This window comes from Cervus canadensis, chromosome 1 (assembly GCF_019320065.1).
Source record: "Cervus canadensis isolate Bull #8, Minnesota chromosome 1, ASM1932006v1, whole genome shotgun sequence".
NCBI classification, from domain to species: domain Eukaryota; kingdom Metazoa; phylum Chordata; class Mammalia; order Artiodactyla; family Cervidae; genus Cervus; species Cervus canadensis.
The window spans coordinates 126,232,780-126,251,483 of NC_057386.1; the positions used below are offsets into that span (position 1 = coordinate 126,232,780).

Below are 18,704 nucleotides of genomic sequence, written 5' to 3' on the forward strand. Positions count from 1 at the left end.
TGTGGTCCTTTGTGTCGTCTTTCATTTGCATCTTGTTTCTGGGTATCTCCTCCCTGATATTGATGTATTGTTTTTTTCCCCCTCTTTTTACTGCTAGTATTCCACAGTGTGGATTTAGACTATGATTTCCTTAGCCAATTTTCCATGGTCAGTAGTTTTTTCTCTATCCTTGAAGTTGATCCTCTTCTGCATACATTTTTGTCTGTATCCATAGTTTTTTCCTTTAAGTTGAATTTCTTCATGGGATCGTTCTGGACTAGAGGATATTTTTCAGGCTTTTTTAAAAATCTGTTTTAATTTTTTTGGCTGAGCTGAGTCTTTCCTGTGGTGCCTGCACTCTCTAGTTGTGGCGAGTGGGCTTACGGCTCCCCCACCAGGGATCGAACCTGTGTCCCTTGCATTGGAAGGTAGATTCTTAACCACTGGTTCACCAGGGAAGTCCCCAGACTTTTTTGGATAACAGTTGCCAAATTGCTTTCCAGAAAAGATGTGTCCGTTTATACTCCCACTCAGTAGTATACAAGAATATGCTTTCCCCTTAAACCCTTGGCAGTCGTACTTTATTTATAAAATGGAAGTTGTTTTTAAATTTTAGAAAATTCAGAGCAAAATTTTCATCCTTCTTCTCAGCTCAACCAGAATGTAAGTTCTTTCCAAAGAAAATTTGTTGGTGAGGTGAAGCGATGTGAAGAACTGGAGCGAATATTGGGTAAGTTTTTTTAAACAACTTAAATTATTATTTTATATAATTGAATATATAAGCAAACCTTGTTCACTTTAGAAAAATTAGAAAATCTAGACAAGTAGAAAAGAAAAAAGAAGTCATCGTATTCTTACCATTCATGTAATCACTGTTATGTAGGTTTATATTTTCGTTCCACACTTTTTACTGTTCATCTGTAAAAGTAAGGATTTACATATATAATGATCAGGTTATTTTGTTATTAGCTTTGTTTCTCATTGATGGTACTTTAACATCTTTTAATGTCAGTAAACAGATTGACTCATTGTTTTTAGTGGCAGCATAGTATTTTATGGTATTAATATACCACGAGTTATTTAGCCAATCCCTTGTAGTTTGTTATAATTTAGAAACAACATATACATGTTAATACTTAAATTAGATCAGAGCACAAGGGAGGTAGGAAGTGGTAGATAGCTTGGTTAATAATTTCCTTTTTCTCAGGGATTATTTCCTCTGCATACATCAGTGTTCTCTGACTGTTAACCGTTAAAACTCAGCAGCTCAAGGCTACTTCCTTTATCTGTAAAACTTTTAACATCTTAGCCTAAAATAAAATGTTATTGTTGTCCAGTTGCTCAGTCATGTCCGACTCTTTGTGACTCCATGGACTGCAGCACTCCAGCCTTCCTTGTCCTTCACCATCTCCTGGAGCTTGCTCAAACTCATGTCCATTGAGTTGGTGATTCTATTCAACCGTCTCATCTTCTGTTGTCCCCTTCTCCTCCTGCCTTCAGTCAGGGTCTTTTCTAATGAATCTGCTCTTCACCTCAGGTAGCCAAAGTATTGGAGCTTCATCTTCAGCATCAATACTTCCAATGAATATTCAAGACTGATTTCCTTTAGGATTGCCTGGTTGGATCTCCTTGCAGTTCAAGGGACTCTCAAGAGTCTTCTCCAACACCACAGTTCAAAAGCATCAGTTGTTTGGCACTCAGCCTTCTTTATGGTCCAGTTCTCACATCCATACATGACTACTGGAAAAACCACAGCTTTGACTATAGGGACCTTTGTTGACAAAGTAATGAATCTGCTTTTTAATATGCTCTCTGGGTTTGTCATAGCTTTTCTTTCAAGGAGCACGCATCTTTTAAAATAAAATAGTCTTTATCAGTTCAAACCTTGAAGTTCTGCTTGAAATACACAGAGGGGAACAATTCCAAAGTCACTGTCAGAAAAACCTGAGGATGAGAGAGTTGAGGAGGGGAGATAAGATGACTTTTGGAGTGATTTCTAATAGTTAATTGTTGTGGATTTTATATTTTTTAACTGGGATTTTTAAGATCAGAAGAAACCTTTGGGTCATCAGCAGCCTAGTCCTCTGCATATTGTTTGAGGTCCCAGTCATTTGTGTGGATCGTGAAAGACAGGGCAATATCACACTTCCTTCTTTGCCACGTGTATGAGTCATTGGATAGGTTGTATATTTGGAATGAGTTTTCAAAGACAGGGCAGGATTGACAGGACATTAGACATGCCCAGGGCTTCCTGTAGCTTAAACTGTTTCATAAAGAGTCCAGACTTAAAAAGAAAATGAACCATCAAGTAAATTTAGGTATGTGCTGTGCTATTCTGTGCTTAGTCGTGTCCTACTCTTTCCGACCCCATGGACTGTAGCCCGCCAGGCTCTTCTGTCCATGGGGATTTTCCAGGCAAGAATATTAGAGTGGGTTGCCATGCCCTCCTCCAGGGGATCTTCCCAACCCAGGGATCAAACCCAGGTCTCCCACATTGCAGGCGGATTTTTTACCGTCTGAGCCACCAGGGAAGCCCAAGAATACTGGAGTGGGTAGCCTATCCCTTCTCCAGGAGATCTTCTCCACCCAAGAATCGAACCGGGGTCTCCTGCATTGCAGGCAGATTCTTTACCAGCTGAGCTATTGGGGAAGCCCAAATTTAGGTAAAATAGGTTAAAAAAATTCACATCCATTTCCAAAAAGCTCTTAAACCCATTGCTTCCTTTGCTCTTATTGATAAGACATTCTTCTCTTCCTGCCTGTTTTCCTTCCTTCTCTTCCTCCCTCCCTCCCTCCTTTCCTCCCTTTCCTTCCTTCCTTCCTAGTAAAATAACTAGTAAGAATTCTCCAAAACATTGTATCTGGTAACGATTTTTTACCAGGTATTATGACTTTTATCCTATGGAAAAAGATGCTTCAAGGAATTGAAAATGTAAACTAAAGAATTTAAGTTATTTTTGGCTGTCTGAGTATTAGTTTCATGAATCTAGTGTAAGTCGTCCTAAGTCAAACCATCACAGCTAACTGGTGACTTAGGAGAGCCGGGCTGTTTGCCCTGAGGTTTCTCTTTTTGCTGAGAAAGGTTGTTGTGTTTTTCCTGATGAATGTATATTTCCTCCTAATGGCATCTGCAGCGAGTTCACACTGACATCTCTGGTGGCTTATTCCTGCACTTCCAAGTGTGTTCTTAACTTTCTGCTTCATCTACAGGTGGCAGAGGCAAGTGTGACTCCAAAGTTCTTTAACTAGAGTTTTAATAATGAAGGACAGGAAATTTCAGAAAATATGTATATGGGTTACTGTCACTCTATGCTGATCTCTCTAGGCAGAATTATTTTACAGATGTTCAGAAGCAAGGTGACAAAAGTCATCTATCAGTCAGTTGGGACAATCCAGACTTTTGTGCCTTTAGACAGTTTTTACATGACCTGGGGAAAGTGGGGACGTGAAATGTTCTCTCTGAAATATCCTGGAGTAAGATTTTCAGTCTAATTTGTTTAACTTTTCCACAGCATACTTGGTGCAGGAAATCAATAGAGCTGATATTCCCCTCCCTGAGGGGGAGACCAGTCCTCCGGCACCACCTCTGAAACAAGTGCTGGAAATGCAGGTAACTTGGTTCTGAAGGAGGGTTTTAGGTCACTAACCTCAGATCGGGCTTATTCACTTACTTTATATTGTCTAGGGCTTTTCTGCCTTTCTTCTCAAGACTGTGGAATGAAAGTCAAAGAACCATATGATGGTTAACTCTCAGTAACAGATTATCTGTGATACATTTTAACTAGAATTCATTTTTTTTCTTCCTTAGTATAAGACAGATGGTATTGAACAGAGATTGACAAGAATTAGATCATGAGATCTGGTCATGTAACCTCTGGGCTTCTGCAGGCCTTCGCATGCTGCTGCTACTGCAGGTCATCGAGGCTTCAGGCCTGTGCCCTACACATCTCCCCCGATGCACCCTGACCCTTTCCCCTCGAATTATCAGAAGCTAGTGTGAAAGTGGTCCCCCGTGGTTAGCCAGCAGGATGCCTTCTCTTGGAGTTCAGTGTCGGGGATACACTGTGAGAGCATGGGGTCATTCATTCATTAGCATCCCCCTCCACCCCCATGAATTATCTGTTGAGATTTTGGTCTCCTCATCTGAGTGTTTATTACACTCGGAAATAGACTGGAGCTTTTACAAAGCCCTTCTAAAACAATTAGTACCGTATAACTAGGACCATTCCATTGCTGACTGCTGTGTTTGTTTTACTGGGAGGAAGTCATTTAGCAGTTGTATATGAACGGACTCCGGAGACAACTATACAGTCCAATGAGAGCAGTCAGCTGGTTTGGCCTGTTTGGTGTGTTGGTTATGATGTAATTACAAATACGGTGATTGCTAGCTGTTGATCATTTCAATAAAGCAGAGCACAAGTAATAAATGTAGTGTGTCAGGGGATTTGTTTGAATGCAAGTTTTCATTGAGTCAGTGGGTTTTAGATTTCTGCTTCTACTGTTTTAATCCTTAAAGTATCGGTAAGGATGCTTGGTACACACTAATTGTTAAATATTTGTCCTCAAGTATTTTTATGCCTAATTAATTGAATAAGTGCAACTGCATAGAAACTCAGGCTAGAGATTAGGAATAGGTATGTTTGGGAAAGAGTGTTTTTCTGTGTTACAAATAAAAGGAAATGTAGTCTTAAAAGAGGAAGACTGAAAAAAAAAAGAAAAAAAAAAAAGAGGAAGACTGGTGTATGGTAATGCGTAAGCAGGTGAAGGGAAACCAGAAGAAATGATAAGACCTGAGATTAGCATGCAGAGTCATCATGGCACCCAAGTGCTTGCCATCACGGGTACCTGAGTTAACATGAAACAGTAAATGATGAACTTTGAAAAGCCGTGCCTGTTTTCATATCCCTATCAAATTCTCATATACATTCTGGCTTTTTAAAACCTCTCCTGGTTCTGCGGTGCTGTGAAAAGAGTATTAGAGCCAGACTTGGAAGTATCCCAACTGTCGTTTCGTTTCAGGAGCAGTTGCAGAAGCTGGAGGTTGAGCTGAGAGAGGTCACTAAGAACAAGGAGAAGCTGAGGAAGAACCTGCTGGAGCTGATTGAGTACACCCACATGCTGCGAGTGACCAAGACCTTCGTCAAGCGCAATGTGGAGGTACTGGTGATGCTTGGGAGGAGGTGCCTTTCTTTCTCTTTCTTTTGGTCGCATGGCATGCGAGATTTTAGTTCCCTGACTAGGGATTGAACCCAGTCCCCCTGCATTGGGAGAGTGGAGTCTTAACTACTGGACCACTGAGGAAGTCCCAGGAGTGCGTTTCTTTTATAAAAATCTCATTCCCATAAGGTTTTTGGGGTTTGTTATCAACTCCTATAGAGATACTGCTTTTTAAAAGAGATACATCTTTAAAAAATGAAAGAGATACATTTTGATCTTCACTTTATTTTTCAGCTGGATTCCCATGTTGGTTTTAACCATTTGCTGTTGTTTACTTTGCTAAGTCATGTCCGACTCCTTGTGACCCCGTGAACTGTAGCCAGCCAGGCTCCTCTGTCCATGGGATTTTCCAGACAAGAATACTGGAGTGAATTACCATTTCCTCCTCCAGGGGATCTTCCTGGTCCAAGGATCGAACCAGAGTCTCCTGCTTAGCAGGTGTATTCTTTACCACTGAGCCACTTGGGAAGCCCTGGTTTTAACCATAACTACTTCCTATTTGTAAAATGCTTTAGTTTGCAGTTGAAAAAAATACTTTCTATAATCACGAGAAAAAACTGAACAGTGGAAATCAAACTCCAAAATTTCAGTTTTATTCTTTCCTTCTTCTCAAATTGCTAAAAGTAATGGAAGTTAAAAAAAAGAAAACGTACATAGGAATAAAGAACAGCCTATGCAGCAGTACTGTACTCAGCTGAGCATCAGAGAGGGGCAAAGTATATTCCTTCTGAACTTTGTTTCACTTCCTATGGCAGGTGTGACCTCTGATACAGTTACTCTGTGTTAGGTTAAGGCGATGACATACGTTATAACCAGACTTCTATTATATGTAGATGTCATCAAGTAGTTTACAAAAAAGGAATGGGGACGTTATCCTCTTTCTTTGTCAGAGCCGACTCACATGTCTGAGTTAGCTTGGCACCCAGATCTGAGTAGTTCTGTTGCCCTGCAGACTTGTTTGGAAACAGGACTTGGGAATTAAAGTGTCACTTTCGGTGAGACACGGTTGGTTTCATGTCTCCTTGTAGTTCGAACCCACTTACGAGGAATTCCCTCCCTTGGAGAATGAGTCTTTGTTGGACTACAGCTGTATGCAGAGGCTGGGAGCGAAACTGGGGTAGGTGACAACTGGCCTGATGAGCTTCACACTGTCCTTCTTGTCAGTGGGAGAAGAGAGTAGATGAGCAGCCACCATCTGCAAGCCTGTGTGGAATGAAAGAAAGTGAATATTTATAATAAGAAAACACTGTACTCTAGTGTTTGTTGAGTTGAATCACTCAGCTGTATTGACTTTTTAAGTAGATATGATGGGAATTGCTTCTTTTGATATCATGAACTGGAAAGAAGGAACATTCATGCCGTTTATCATTACTCCATAAGCTTCAGATAGTTCGTCACTGAAGCATCAAGCCCTGTTTTATTTGGTGGGGACATAGGGGCTAAACTGAATTGGGTAATTTATTAATCATATTTTAAGGGTCTCTCTCTACTATTTATTCTCTTTGTTTACTTGAACTAATGGTAACGTGTTTCCTCATGTGATTTATAATCTCTCTTTACTATGAACTTCAGTTCCTTTGCTCCTTATCTGTAGGAATTCAGTGATGTTTAGCGTCAGGCTGTATTCCTTCAGAAAGAACTTATTTTTAACATATGTCAGGTACTTGGGAGCACTCCACCTATTTGGAATCATTTTACATTAATTTCTCTGCTTGAGTTTATTAATTTTTTTTTCTGTTTGTTTACTCACTTTGCATGTAATATGAATTTCATCCACAAACCTGAGTGCTTTCTAACCTGTGGTTGGAAATCATCAGGGAATATTCTCCCCCTTCTCCCCAAAATTGAGTGGAAATAAATAAGTTTGCATAGGTTCCTTTGCAAGATGGATTTTTTTCTAGTCCACCTATTCACTTAAGGTGTAGTCCTTTGTTGAGGGGGGGGGAGAGTCCCAACTTTGAGGTGATTGTGGGGCTTTAGTTCCAACTCCTCACCTGATACAGACTCAGGGCTCCTCTACCGTGCTGGCCTTGAAACTCAAGGCCTTGAGATATGGTTATGTATAGATACCGGCTGCATGTAATACATCAGGGCATAACTGTGAGATCCTGTTTTATTTTTGGATTCCAAGAATTTCTCTAAATTATGAGCTCAGCTTTACATTGAAGAGGATGTTTCAAAAATATCTCATCCAGCATTTCAGATATTGTCCAGTTGGAGAGCTTTCAGGGTACCTTCCCCATTTTGCCAGAAATGAATGTCTTCATCATCCTTTTACTGCAGTTTGATAATATTCATTGCTTTTACTTGACCACAGCCTTTATTGTCTCATAGATTTATATCTGGCCTAATTAACCAAGGAAAAGTTGAAGCATTTGAAAAAATGTTGTGGAGGGTCTGCAAAGGGTACACCATTGTGACCTATGCAGAGCTGGATGAGCCCCTGGAAGACCCTGAAACAGTGAGTAAATGTCACCATCTCCTTTCAGCAGTGACAGACTTGCCCCAGAGCTGGAGGTACAGTCCAGAGTGAAGCATTTGAGTGAGTTGTTAACCGGATTCCTTCCTTTCCTTGGATACATTTGGGGGGAGTTCCTGAGAATAGGGACTTTCTCCTCTTCTACTGAAGTACAATAGGGGCATTAACATGGATATATCACTACTTCCTGAGCTTCAGAAAGTAGATCCAGTTTAGGTTTCAGCAGTTGTCCCAATACTGTCTTTTATGGCAAAGGATCTAGTTAAGAATCACACTTTGGATTTATTTGTCATGTCTGTTTTTTTCTTGGTTGCCCTGCAAGGCTTGCAGAATCTTGTTGAATAGATCCCCAACCAGAGATTGAACCCTGGGCCCTCAGCAGTGAAGTGCAGAGTCCTAACCACTGGACCGCCAGGGAGTTCCCACTTGTCATGTTTTTTTGGTCTCCTTCATTCTGGGGTAATTTCTCAGTCTGACCCTGACCTTCATTGTCTTGGCATTTAAAAATTATTATAGACCAGTGTTTTGGGTAGAATGCCCCCCTGTTTGGGTTTGTCTGATGTTTTCTCATGATGAGATTCAGGTTACTGTCTCTGTCAAGAATGTCCTAGAAGTGATGTTGCCTTCTCACTACTTCCCATCAGGGGCACATGGGAACTTTGTCCCATTACTCGTGATGTTCATTTTGATCTCTTGATCAAGGTAGTGACTCCTAGTTGTCGCTGCTGTGAATTTGTAGTTCCTTTTCCTTTGTATTTAATACGTGTTTTTGAGGAAGTGCTTTGAAACTCTGTAAGTACTCAGTTCCTCATCAGATTTTCAGTCTGTTAATTTATGTCCTATTTTATTCAATGAGTTATACTCTGTTACTTTGATTTTTTATTTTGATATTCAAATTCTCTAGATTTGGCCATCTGGAGCCTATTCAGCTGGCTTTTATATTCTTTTTACATGTTCCCATCATCTTTTGAATACTTTTTTGCTTTCCTGATAACAATATATCCAGATTCATTTTGTAATTTCCCTCATGCAGCTCTGGAATTAGCCATTTCTCTGAGGAGCTTAGTTCTCTTCAGCGGAGAATGGTAATTAGAAGCCACGCTGTGGTTTCTGGGTGTGCCCATTGTGAATGAGGTGATGCTGTTCCCAGCTCTGTCAGTGGACAAAGGGTGCACACATGCAAATGACTCACCCACTCACAACTTTATTTCTGTACCTGTGTGTGTATGTGAAAACCTTGACTTTACATCCAATTCTACTCCAGCACCATAGGGTTCATCCTGATTTGTAGAGTTCATTTGTAGGGTTCATTTATAGATTTGTAACTCCTTTCTTCAATGGTGAGAAACTCAACTCCCATTATTGTTTATATACTTATTTGATCAGTCCCCTTGTATGTGACCAGTCTGCCCACTGATCTCTTACCTCTGCTGCCCTGCCCTTCTCTCCATACGGAACTTCAAGTTCCCCAGCCCCCAGACTGAGAGGCCCCCTGGTGTGGGTCCCCTGCTCACCCTTTCTGGGTGGCTCCTCTGCAGCATGTTTCCTCACAGAGCTTGGGCTCTGATTCTGCCCTTCCCCTCCCCTCTCCAGGTCCATCCCCGAACGCACATCTAAGGCTTCAGGAATGAATTATTCAGGGAGGGAAGCAGAGGAGAGGAGCCATAATTACCTTTTAAAATAGCTGTGATTAATTTTTTTAAAGACCTCAACCATAAAAATAACTATTTTGCTCTAAATGAAAATGAATTGATCTACTAAAGGTAGAAAAGGAACTTGGGCTTATTAATTTTGAGAGAAGCATCCATGTGTTCTTTTCTAGATTTGCCTTAGGAATTTTGGCTGTAATGTTGTTCAGTTGTGTCTGACTCTTTGCGACCCCATGAACTATAATCTACCAGGCTCCTCTGTCCATGGGATTCTCCAGGCAAGAATACTGGAGTGGTTTGCTCTGTTCTTCTCCAGGGGATCTTCCTGACCCAGGGATTGAACTCAGGTCTCTTATATTCCAGGCAGATTCTCGAGGGAATAGTTTTGACGCATAAAGGAGTTTGGCTGTGAAATGATTTTTATAAGGTTTAGCCTGAGTAAATCACACATGTTGGAAAATCTAATCGGTCAAGCTGTTCATTAGCCATACACTTATAATTATTTTTTGTGCCTCCTGAAATTGCCAGTAGCAATATGTTAATTATCCATCACCTGTGACCTCTGAGACCTCTCCATGGAAAGCTGAAGATTAAAACTGTTCTGAAGTAGCATTTACATATCTCTGAGTTTTTTCTTTTTTGAGAACGTATCATTCTCATGCAAAACATAAAAATTAAAAAAAAATACAATTTCTAAGCTCTTTGCTGAGTTTATACCAGTATGTTAAAGGGCATTAAATGTCTGTGAAGAAATACAGAGACATGGATAGACTTGGATAGGGATGTGTATATATGTGTATATATATATGTATATATTTTTAAATTTTCTTTTTAAAAATTTATATCTGTATTTTTGATTATATTTGGCTGCTCTTTGCTGTGTCTCTGTTGTTTTGCATGGGCTTTCTGGTTGTGGCAAGTGGGTCTACTCTCTAGCTGTGGTGCGTGGGCTTCTCATTGCGGTGGCTTCCCTTGTTGTAGCGCATGGTCTCTAGATCTTGAGCTTCAGTGCTTGTGGCTTAGTTGCCCTGTGGCACTTGGGATCTTCTGAACCAGGGATCGAACCTGCTTCCCCTGTATTGGCAGGTAGATTGTTAACCACTGGACCACCAGGGAAACTCTTAATTTTCTTAAAAACTTTTTTTATTTCTAATTTTTTGTTGAGGTATAATTGACAGAAATGTGTATCCTAAAACCATAATTCCTCCCTTTCCCACGATTATGAAGGAAATGTGAGCTCGTTCTAGAAAACTGAAAATAACATAGAAAATACAGAGATGAAAATCAGTCACCTGTAATCCCCCTACTCAGAGAGGGTTACTGTTTACCTTTCAGTGTGCATTCTATTAGTCCTTGTTCTGGGGAGGATGTGGGATTTGGTTTGGTAACTTTTACTCAGATTCTAGGATTTGTTTGTTCAGTTCAATTCAGTCGCTCAGTCGTGTCCGACTCTTTGCGACCCCATGAACCACAGCACGCCAGGCCTCCCTGTCCATCACCAACTCCCGGAGTCCACCCAAACCCATGTCCATCGAGTTGGTAATGCCAACCAACCATCTCATCCTCTGTCGTCCCCTTCTCCTCCTGCCCTCAATCTTTCCCAGCGTCAGGGTCTTTTCAAATGAGTCAGCTCTTCGCATCAGGTGGCCAAAGTATTGGAGTTTCAGCTTCAACATCAGTCCTTCCAATGAACACCCAGGACTGATCTCCTTTAGGATGGACTGGTTGGATCTCCTTGCAGTCCAAGGGACTCTCAAGAGTCTTCTCCAATGTTTGTAGTGTCATGTTTAGTATCTTTTGGGTCCCATGTCTGACCTCTGAAAGTCCCTACAAACCCCAGAGTGTATTTCTAGCCATTTTCTCCTTTGTCAGTATCATTTTTAGATGCTGACCAGTCTCTCTGTCAAAGCTAGACTCAGGCACGTGGTTTCAGATCTGTGTTTTTTATATTGTATATATCCCTGTTCCATATTATGTCTTAGGTGGTTGTATTCTGTGATACAGTACTATTTTTAAAATCATTAAGGAATGTTCAAAGTAAAATTCACTATAAATGCCATTTCTTTTCTCCTCCAGTGTAGTTTCTTTAATAATTTATCCTGAAATAATTTCAGTTTACAGAAAAGTTGCCAGGAGAGAACAAAGACTTCTCCTGTTCCTTCCCAACTGTTAATTTTGCTGCATGTACTCTATCACCCACTTTCTGTATATCTATTCCCATTTTCTTTAAAAAAAAAAAACAACTATCTATTTTGGCTGTGCAGGGTCTTCTTGCTGTGCACAAGCTTTCTCTGGTTGTAGGGAGTGGGGGCTGCTCTTTAGTTGTCCTGTGCAGGCTTCTCATTGTGGTGGCGTCTCTTGTTGCAGAGCACATGCTCTAGGCACACGGGCTTAGTTGCTCCTCGGCATGTGGAATCTTCCCAGGCCAGGGATCGAACCCGTGTGCCCCGCATTGGTAGGCTGATTCTTACCCACCGTACCACCTGGGAAGTCCCATCCCTGTTTTCATCCATCTCCTTGCAGACCTGAGAGGAAGCCATAGACAAGTGTCCATTGCCCGTCACAGGAATGCTGTTTTGGACTCTGACCCACCAGGCTCCTCTGTCCATGGGATTCTCCAGGCGAGAATCCTGGTAGGGGTTTTCATGCCCTCCTCCAGGGGATCTTTCCGAACCAGGGATGGAACCATGTCTCTTATGTCTCCTGCATTGGCAGGCAGATTCTTTACCATTAGCACCACCCGGGGAAGCCCAATAACCACGATACAACCCTCCAAATGAGAAAAATCAACATGGATGCAACACTTCGGTGCAATACAAACATGCCCTTCAGACTCCTCACAGTTTGCCTTGTTTCCTTGCTGGCCCGCTGCCTAGGGGAGACTGTGACTTGCATTTGGGACAGACATCGTGTTCTGTGGGACGACCCTCCTTTGGGGTCCATGCATTGCTTCCTGACGACCAGGCTCTGAGCACACGTTGCTGATGGGAACATGGATGCTCTGGTCCTCTCAGCACCTCCCACCAGGGGCCATGTGATGTTGGCCTGGTCATGTTGGTGTCCTCCAGGTTTCTCCACTTTCATGTCACCCTTCTGCCCTATTTAACTGTTAAGTGGTTGCTGAGGAGGTGTTCCAAGGTTATTGGTCACTGGGGCCTCATTCCTCACCAGACTTCTACCCACCAGCCTCAGCCTCCACGGTGACTCTCTGGAACTCGTCACCTCTGTCACAGTTGCCAGCATTTTTCCTTCTGGGCTTACTGGTTACCATCCTGCAGAAGGCAGTGCTTGCCCTGCCCTCACAGTCACTTACTCATTCATCCACGAACTCAGACCTTCCTCTTTATTTGATGACTTGTATTCTGTTACAGTCCTTTTTTGTTTCGATGCCCAAATTGTCTGATTTGGCCACTGGGAGTCGCTTTGTGCATGTTTCTCTGGCCTTTGGCACGTTCTCAGCATTCAGCAAGCAGTCCCTTATTTCCTGTTAACATAGGATTGTCCTGGTCTCTGCCTGGAGTCAGCTGTTCCTTCAAGGACCACTGGTAGCTTTTAGTAGAGAGCGGAATTTAGAAAGCAGGATCTGGGTGTTCAGGTTCTCGTTGTGTACTGGAGCGCTGTGGTTCCTGGGCCCTTGCAGCAGTCAGACACGTACACACCCCACACACAACACGCACACACACAGCGGTAACCTCCTCTGCAGCTACCTGTGCGCATTGGTTATAGACCGTTTGTTCAGGGACTTTGCTGGTGGTCCAGTGGTTAAGACTCCGTGCTGCCAGTGCAGGGCGTGTGGGTTTGATCCCTGGTCAGGAACCAAGACCCCTTATGCCCTGTGATGCAGCCAAAAGAGGGAAAAAAAAAAAAAAACAACAACCCCAGACCCCCCATTTGTGCAGACTATAACCTACAGTTCTAGACGTCTCTTTTTCTTTGTCACTTTTTTCTGACAGTGAAAAATCTGGCTCCCCTTATCGACAATATCATTCACGAATTGTGTGATTTAGGTATTTGTTCAGTGTATCCAGCCTCCCAACCACATCAGCTGTCTCCTCCTCCCGCCACTTCCCCGCCCTCCCCCATCCCTGGCCGCCCTGTGTCCTTACCTTCAGGATCTCACTGCCTCTGCTTTGCCTAAAGGTCCCCAGCCTGTTTCCTGTCCCATGTTATTTCAAGGCTTTTAAAGCCATCCTTTAAATACCATCTCCCAAATGGATATACTGGCTTGGACCTCTGCCCCAAATACCAGACTTCTGTTGAACTGGCTTCTCCATAACTTTGACGTTCCCTGAAGACATTTCCACAGAACGCTTAAAACTGAACTCCCAATCTTCCCCTGCCTCCCAGACCTGATCTTCCAGCTTGCCTGTCTCAGTCAGCAACAGCTCAGCTCTCATCCTTCCAGCGTCCAGAATGATTCCTGTGAAACTAGTCAAACTCCCCCCACCTCACCCCCAACCTAAAACCCTCCCTTGGCTTCCTGTCTCACTCAGCCAAAAGCTCAAAGCCTCACAATGTCCCATCCGGTCACCCTTCTGGCCCTCGGTCTGGCCATTCCTCTTCAGGCAGGCTGGCCTTCTCACTTCGCCGCATCTTGCCTCTGTCTGAGTTTTGTCTTTGGCTTGAGAGGCTTTTCCCCAGGATCCATGTGGCTTGCTCCTCACCCCTTCACTCCTCTAGACCCAGATGTCACCTTCTCCAGGAGGCCTTCCCTGATTGCCTGATTTAAAATTGCAGTTCCCAACCCGCTTCTTTCCGTCACCCCCCCTCCCCCCAGCTTTATTTTCTTTTTTATAATTATTTTTATTTTTGGCTGCACTGGGTCTTTGCAGCTGCATGGACTTTTTTCTAGTTATGGCGAGTGAGGGCTACTTTCTGGCTGTGGTCCTTGGGCTTCTCATTGTGGTGGCTTCTCTTGTTGCAGAGCACGGGCTCCAGGTTCACAGGCTCAGTCGTTTTGGGTTTTGGGCTCTAGAGTACAGGCTGAGTAGTTGTAGTGCATGGACTTAGTCGCTGTTTGGCATGCGGGCTGCACCAGGGATTGAATCCGTGTCTCCTGCATTGGCAGGCAGATTCTTTACCGCTGAGCCGCCAGGGAAGCCCAGCATTATTTTATCACCCGTATCTCCACTTGGCATATTATGTTCTTTCTTTGTGTCTCTCACTGCCAACCTGAATACAAGCTTCCCTCCCCTCCTAGGTCAGGAACTTTTGTCTATTTTGTTCACTGCTGTACCGGGAACAGTGCCTAGCAAATAGGCCAAAAACCTATTCATTGTTAGTTGTAGAATACTTGTAAATACAGTCAGTTCTCATTTGTATAGTTATGTTGTACAGTCTCCATGAGAACCGAGCCATTGCTCCTAGGAGAAGCATAGGGTTGGGTTCCTTTGAGCCTCTGGTCACAGGGTTTTTTCAACTGATTAGTCCATAACCTCGTTTTATATGTGTTCTGTTTAAAGGCACCTTGCTTAATTTATACTGTTGATTCATTAGCATTGAACTCACTGCCAACCCACGCTAGCATGCGTGTCTGAGCAACTCATATGGGACACATTTAAGGGCAACTCACAGCCTTCCTGTGCTCAGAAACTCTAGGCAGCACTTCAGCAACACCCCTGAGGACTGTTTCCAATTCCGAAATGACCAACGAAAGGCACAGAAGTGTGAAAAACTTGGAGCTAGACAGACCACAGAAAGGACACGTGTTTACAGTGTGAACTAATGGTCACCTTGTTTGACCTGAACTGGAATATGCACTTTGGATATCTCAAAATTTTTGTCACTCTGCATGTCTGCAAATGAGTGAAAAAATGCTGCAAGTTTTGGTTTTGGGGGTTATATCTGGAGTAAATTTGCAATTGTGGAGTCTGCAGATAATGAGGATGGACAGTGTTTGTTAAATGAATGAACACATTAATGAACTAACTCTGACAGAGTATGAGCTGCCAGGGTTTTCAGAGTTCTACCTGCAAAAGTAACAGTCATCTTTATCCTTTGTAGGGAGAAGTCATAAAATGGTATGTGTTTTTGATATCCTTTTGGGGAGAACAGATTGGCCACAAGGTTAAGAAGATATGTGATTGGTAAGAAAAAGAAATATTTTATTTCATTTATTTCTTCATTCTCAGTAACCTCTAGTTTTCCTTAAATAGGTCTCTGAAGAGTAACGCAGAGGCTGCCGGGCTTTGTTACGTGATTTCTTTGCTGTAATGCCCTGTTTTCAAACATTTAATTTGTCATCTGCCTTGCCAGTGTAATACTTAAGATAATTTAAAAGTAAACACCATGTTTTTAACATTCCCAGATTTGATTTCTTTCTTGGGAATTAAGGCTCAAGATCAATCGGGGAAGGAATCCAGGTTTACTATTTGCTGCCTTTCTGTTGTTTTGAGCCACGAATCAGCATATCTATCCTCCTGGAGCGGATGGCTTATCCTTTGTCCAGCCCTCCACAGTTAGCTTCTTTGTCCTGGGGAAGGGGGCCTGGCAAGTGGTGGAGAGGGTGGGCTCAGAGCTGCCCGCCTGCCTAATGAGGTGGTATAAGTAAAAGACTCTCGGATCACATGAACCTTCAAGATACGCAGAGCAGTGTCCCAGCAAGAATCAGTCTGTGACTTAGTTTTGTCACTAGTGGGGAAATAAACAAGGCCACACCAAAACTCAAAAGAATGGCCTTTTGTTTTCTTATACTCCGGGAGATTTTAGCTGGCCTTGCTTCTTGCTGGGGTAAGGGTGAGACTTGGTTATTTTCTTTGGATCAGTGTTCACCAGAGTTTGATACACAGTCACTGGTGTTATGAAAAGTAATTTTAGGTGTTACATGGGCAAGCTTGTTCTTACTCTAATAGATGTATATTTATTTTTATGTAGATGACAAAAACTATAGCCAACAGATAGTCCCCTGACTTCACAAATATCATTGCTTAAGATAAAGCTAGAGTAAGAATATAATTTTGATGGTCAGAGCATAGAGAGAAATAGGAAGCATGGCATTCAAATACTGAGGCAGCATGGGAGATCTTGCAGCTTGGGAGGTGTGGCCCTGCCTCCTCTCTGACCTGGTGTCACATGGCCCCAGGGGATGTTTATTGTGAAAGTGAAGTCGCTCAGTCGCTCTTTGCAACCCCATGGACTGTAGCCTACAAGTCTCCTCCATCCATGGAATTTTCCAGGCAAGAGTACTGGAGTGGGTGGCCATTTCCTTCTCCAGGGGATCTTCCCGACCCAGGGATTGAACCCAGGTCTCCCGTTTTGCAAGCAGACACTTTTACCATCTGAGCCACCGTAGCACATGTCAAGGGCAAGTGCTGGGAATCCAGAACTTTTTTCTCCCTTGATTTTCTTTTTTTATTTCAAGTTTCTTGTTAAAAAAAAAAAGGATTATAATTAGTTGCTTTACAATATTGTATTAATTTCAGCTGTAAACCCTGTGAGTCAGCCACATGTCTACGTGTATCTCTTCCCTCTGGAACCTTCCTCCCACTGCCTCACCTCACCCCTCTGGGTCATCACAGAGCACTGAGCTGAGATCCCTGTGTTACACAGCAGCTTCCCACGAGCTAGCTGTTTTACACACGGTAGTGTATATACGTCAGTGCTACTGTCTCAGTTTGTCCCATCTTCTCCTTCCCTGCTGTGTCCACAAGCCGTCTCTACATCTGTGTCTCTTATTTCTCTCTCCTTTTTTTTAAGGTAATTATTGTATGTTCTTTGATTTATGTATATACTCCCAGCTTAAGGCTCATGGTGAATTTAGAACGTTGAAATTGGGAATGAGCTTTTAGGAATCATTGAGAGCAGAAATGGAATTTGGAGCCAAGAGAGAGTTGGCTAAATCTGTGGAATCCAGTGGACATTTGTCCAGTGTCCATCTGCAAGGCCTTAGCACGGCCGGGAGCTTGCGTCTGCACCTTTTTCTCCCAGAGGGCTGCTTTTATTCTGGTTTGGAGGAAGTATGCCCAGACGGTGAATTAAATTTAGCTCTAGTTTTCTACATAGCTTCTTGTAGTTCTGACGGCTGCAGCGCTGTCTCGAATCCTGTCTTCTAGTTACCACTGCCACGTGTACCCCTACCCGAACACAGCCGAGGAGCGCAGAGAGATCCAGGAGGGACTGAATACCCGGATTCAAGATCTTTACACCGTGAGTGAACCAGAGACTTACCTCCTTATCTGAGGGTTTGTGAAACATTTACACATCCATTTAGTTTCTTTTTTTAATATGGAAAATTTTGATTGTGGACAAATCAAGATGTTTTAGGGGGACTGGAATGTCACCTCCTTCCTCTTTGTGGGAATTTCATTTTAGCAGCCTGTTAGAAACCTAGATGGTTTCTAAATGATAAGGCTTAAAAAAAAAAAAAAAGTTTGGTTATCTTTGATCTGTTGAAGTGTAATTCTTCATCAGACAGCATAAGTGAGCCTCAAGTAAAGTGCTGGCTGTAATTTTACCAGCACTGTTTTAAGTCATCTTTCTGCTTAGACGTGCACTCTGACCCATTTGAGTGAAAGAGGGTTTCTTGGCAGAATAGGATGGGATTTGGTGGCTCCTGGCGTTGACAGGAAGTGGGGTGAGGCTGAAGTGTGTAAGAACTAGGGACCTAGGTCTCTGGGCCCAGCCAGGCCATCATGCTGCCCCGGGGACCACGACATCTCACTGTTTCCTGTGCCCTGAGCTCCAGGCCTGGAGGAGAAGGACTGAACTTCCTTAACTGTCCCCAGAGAGGCCGGTGCCTGGAATCTCCCCAGAGGAGGTCCCCCTAGAGGAGGTCAGGTGCCCGGCAGATGCTCCACTGAGATCCCATGTGTTTGTCCTCACCCAGGTGCTTCACAAAACCGAGGACTATTTAAGGCAAGTGCTGTGTAAAGCCGCCGAATCAGTCTACAGCCGCGTGATCCAGGTGAAGAAGATGAAAGCCATTTACCACATGCTGAACATGTGCAGCTTCGATGTGACCAATAAGTGCCTCATTGCGGAGGTCTGGTGTCCTGAGGCTGATTTGCACGAGCTGCGAAGGGCGCTGGAGGAGGGCTCGGTGAGGCGGCCCTCCCCTCCCTTCTCTCCCCTCCCTTCTCTCCCCTCCCTTCTCTCCCCTCCCCTCTCTCTCCTCCTCTCCTTGCGTGCAGGCCCTTTTCTATCCAAGGTTGGAGTGTATCTCATCAAGCTCCGGGAGGTGAGATAGATGGGATAGGACACCATGTTGATGCTTTTGAACTGAAATTGCAGAGTCAGTCACTGGAAGCTCTGTGCACATGCATTCTTTTTTTCTTAATTGAAGTTTAATTGCTTTACAGTGTTTTCCTGTATATGGCAAAGTGATTTGCACAGGCTTTTTAAAACAAACTTTTCATTTTATATTGGAATATAACCGATTAACA

General features: G+C 43.1%; 1 protein-coding gene across 2 annotated transcripts in view; it reads left to right on the plus strand.

The window, feature by feature from the left end:
• ATP6V0A2 (ATPase H+ transporting V0 subunit a2) overlaps positions 1-18,704 on the plus strand; it is a 40,460-nt gene that overhangs the window by 4,507 nt on the left and 17,249 nt on the right. The window contains exons 2-9 of one of the 2 annotated variants that reach the window (XM_043442309.1): positions 631-709; positions 3,492-3,589; positions 4,999-5,136; positions 6,225-6,313; positions 7,531-7,657; positions 15,328-15,410; positions 17,376-17,469; positions 18,149-18,361. In XM_043442309.1, the coding sequence (XP_043298244.1) occupies positions 631-709; positions 3,492-3,589; positions 4,999-5,136; positions 6,225-6,313; positions 7,531-7,657; positions 15,328-15,410; positions 17,376-17,469; positions 18,149-18,361 (921 nt within the window). The remainder of the gene's footprint in view (positions 1-630; positions 710-3,491; positions 3,590-4,998; positions 5,137-6,224; positions 6,314-7,530; positions 7,658-15,327; positions 15,411-17,375; positions 17,470-18,148; positions 18,362-18,704) is intronic. The other variant, XM_043442318.1, reaches the window with a different exon arrangement.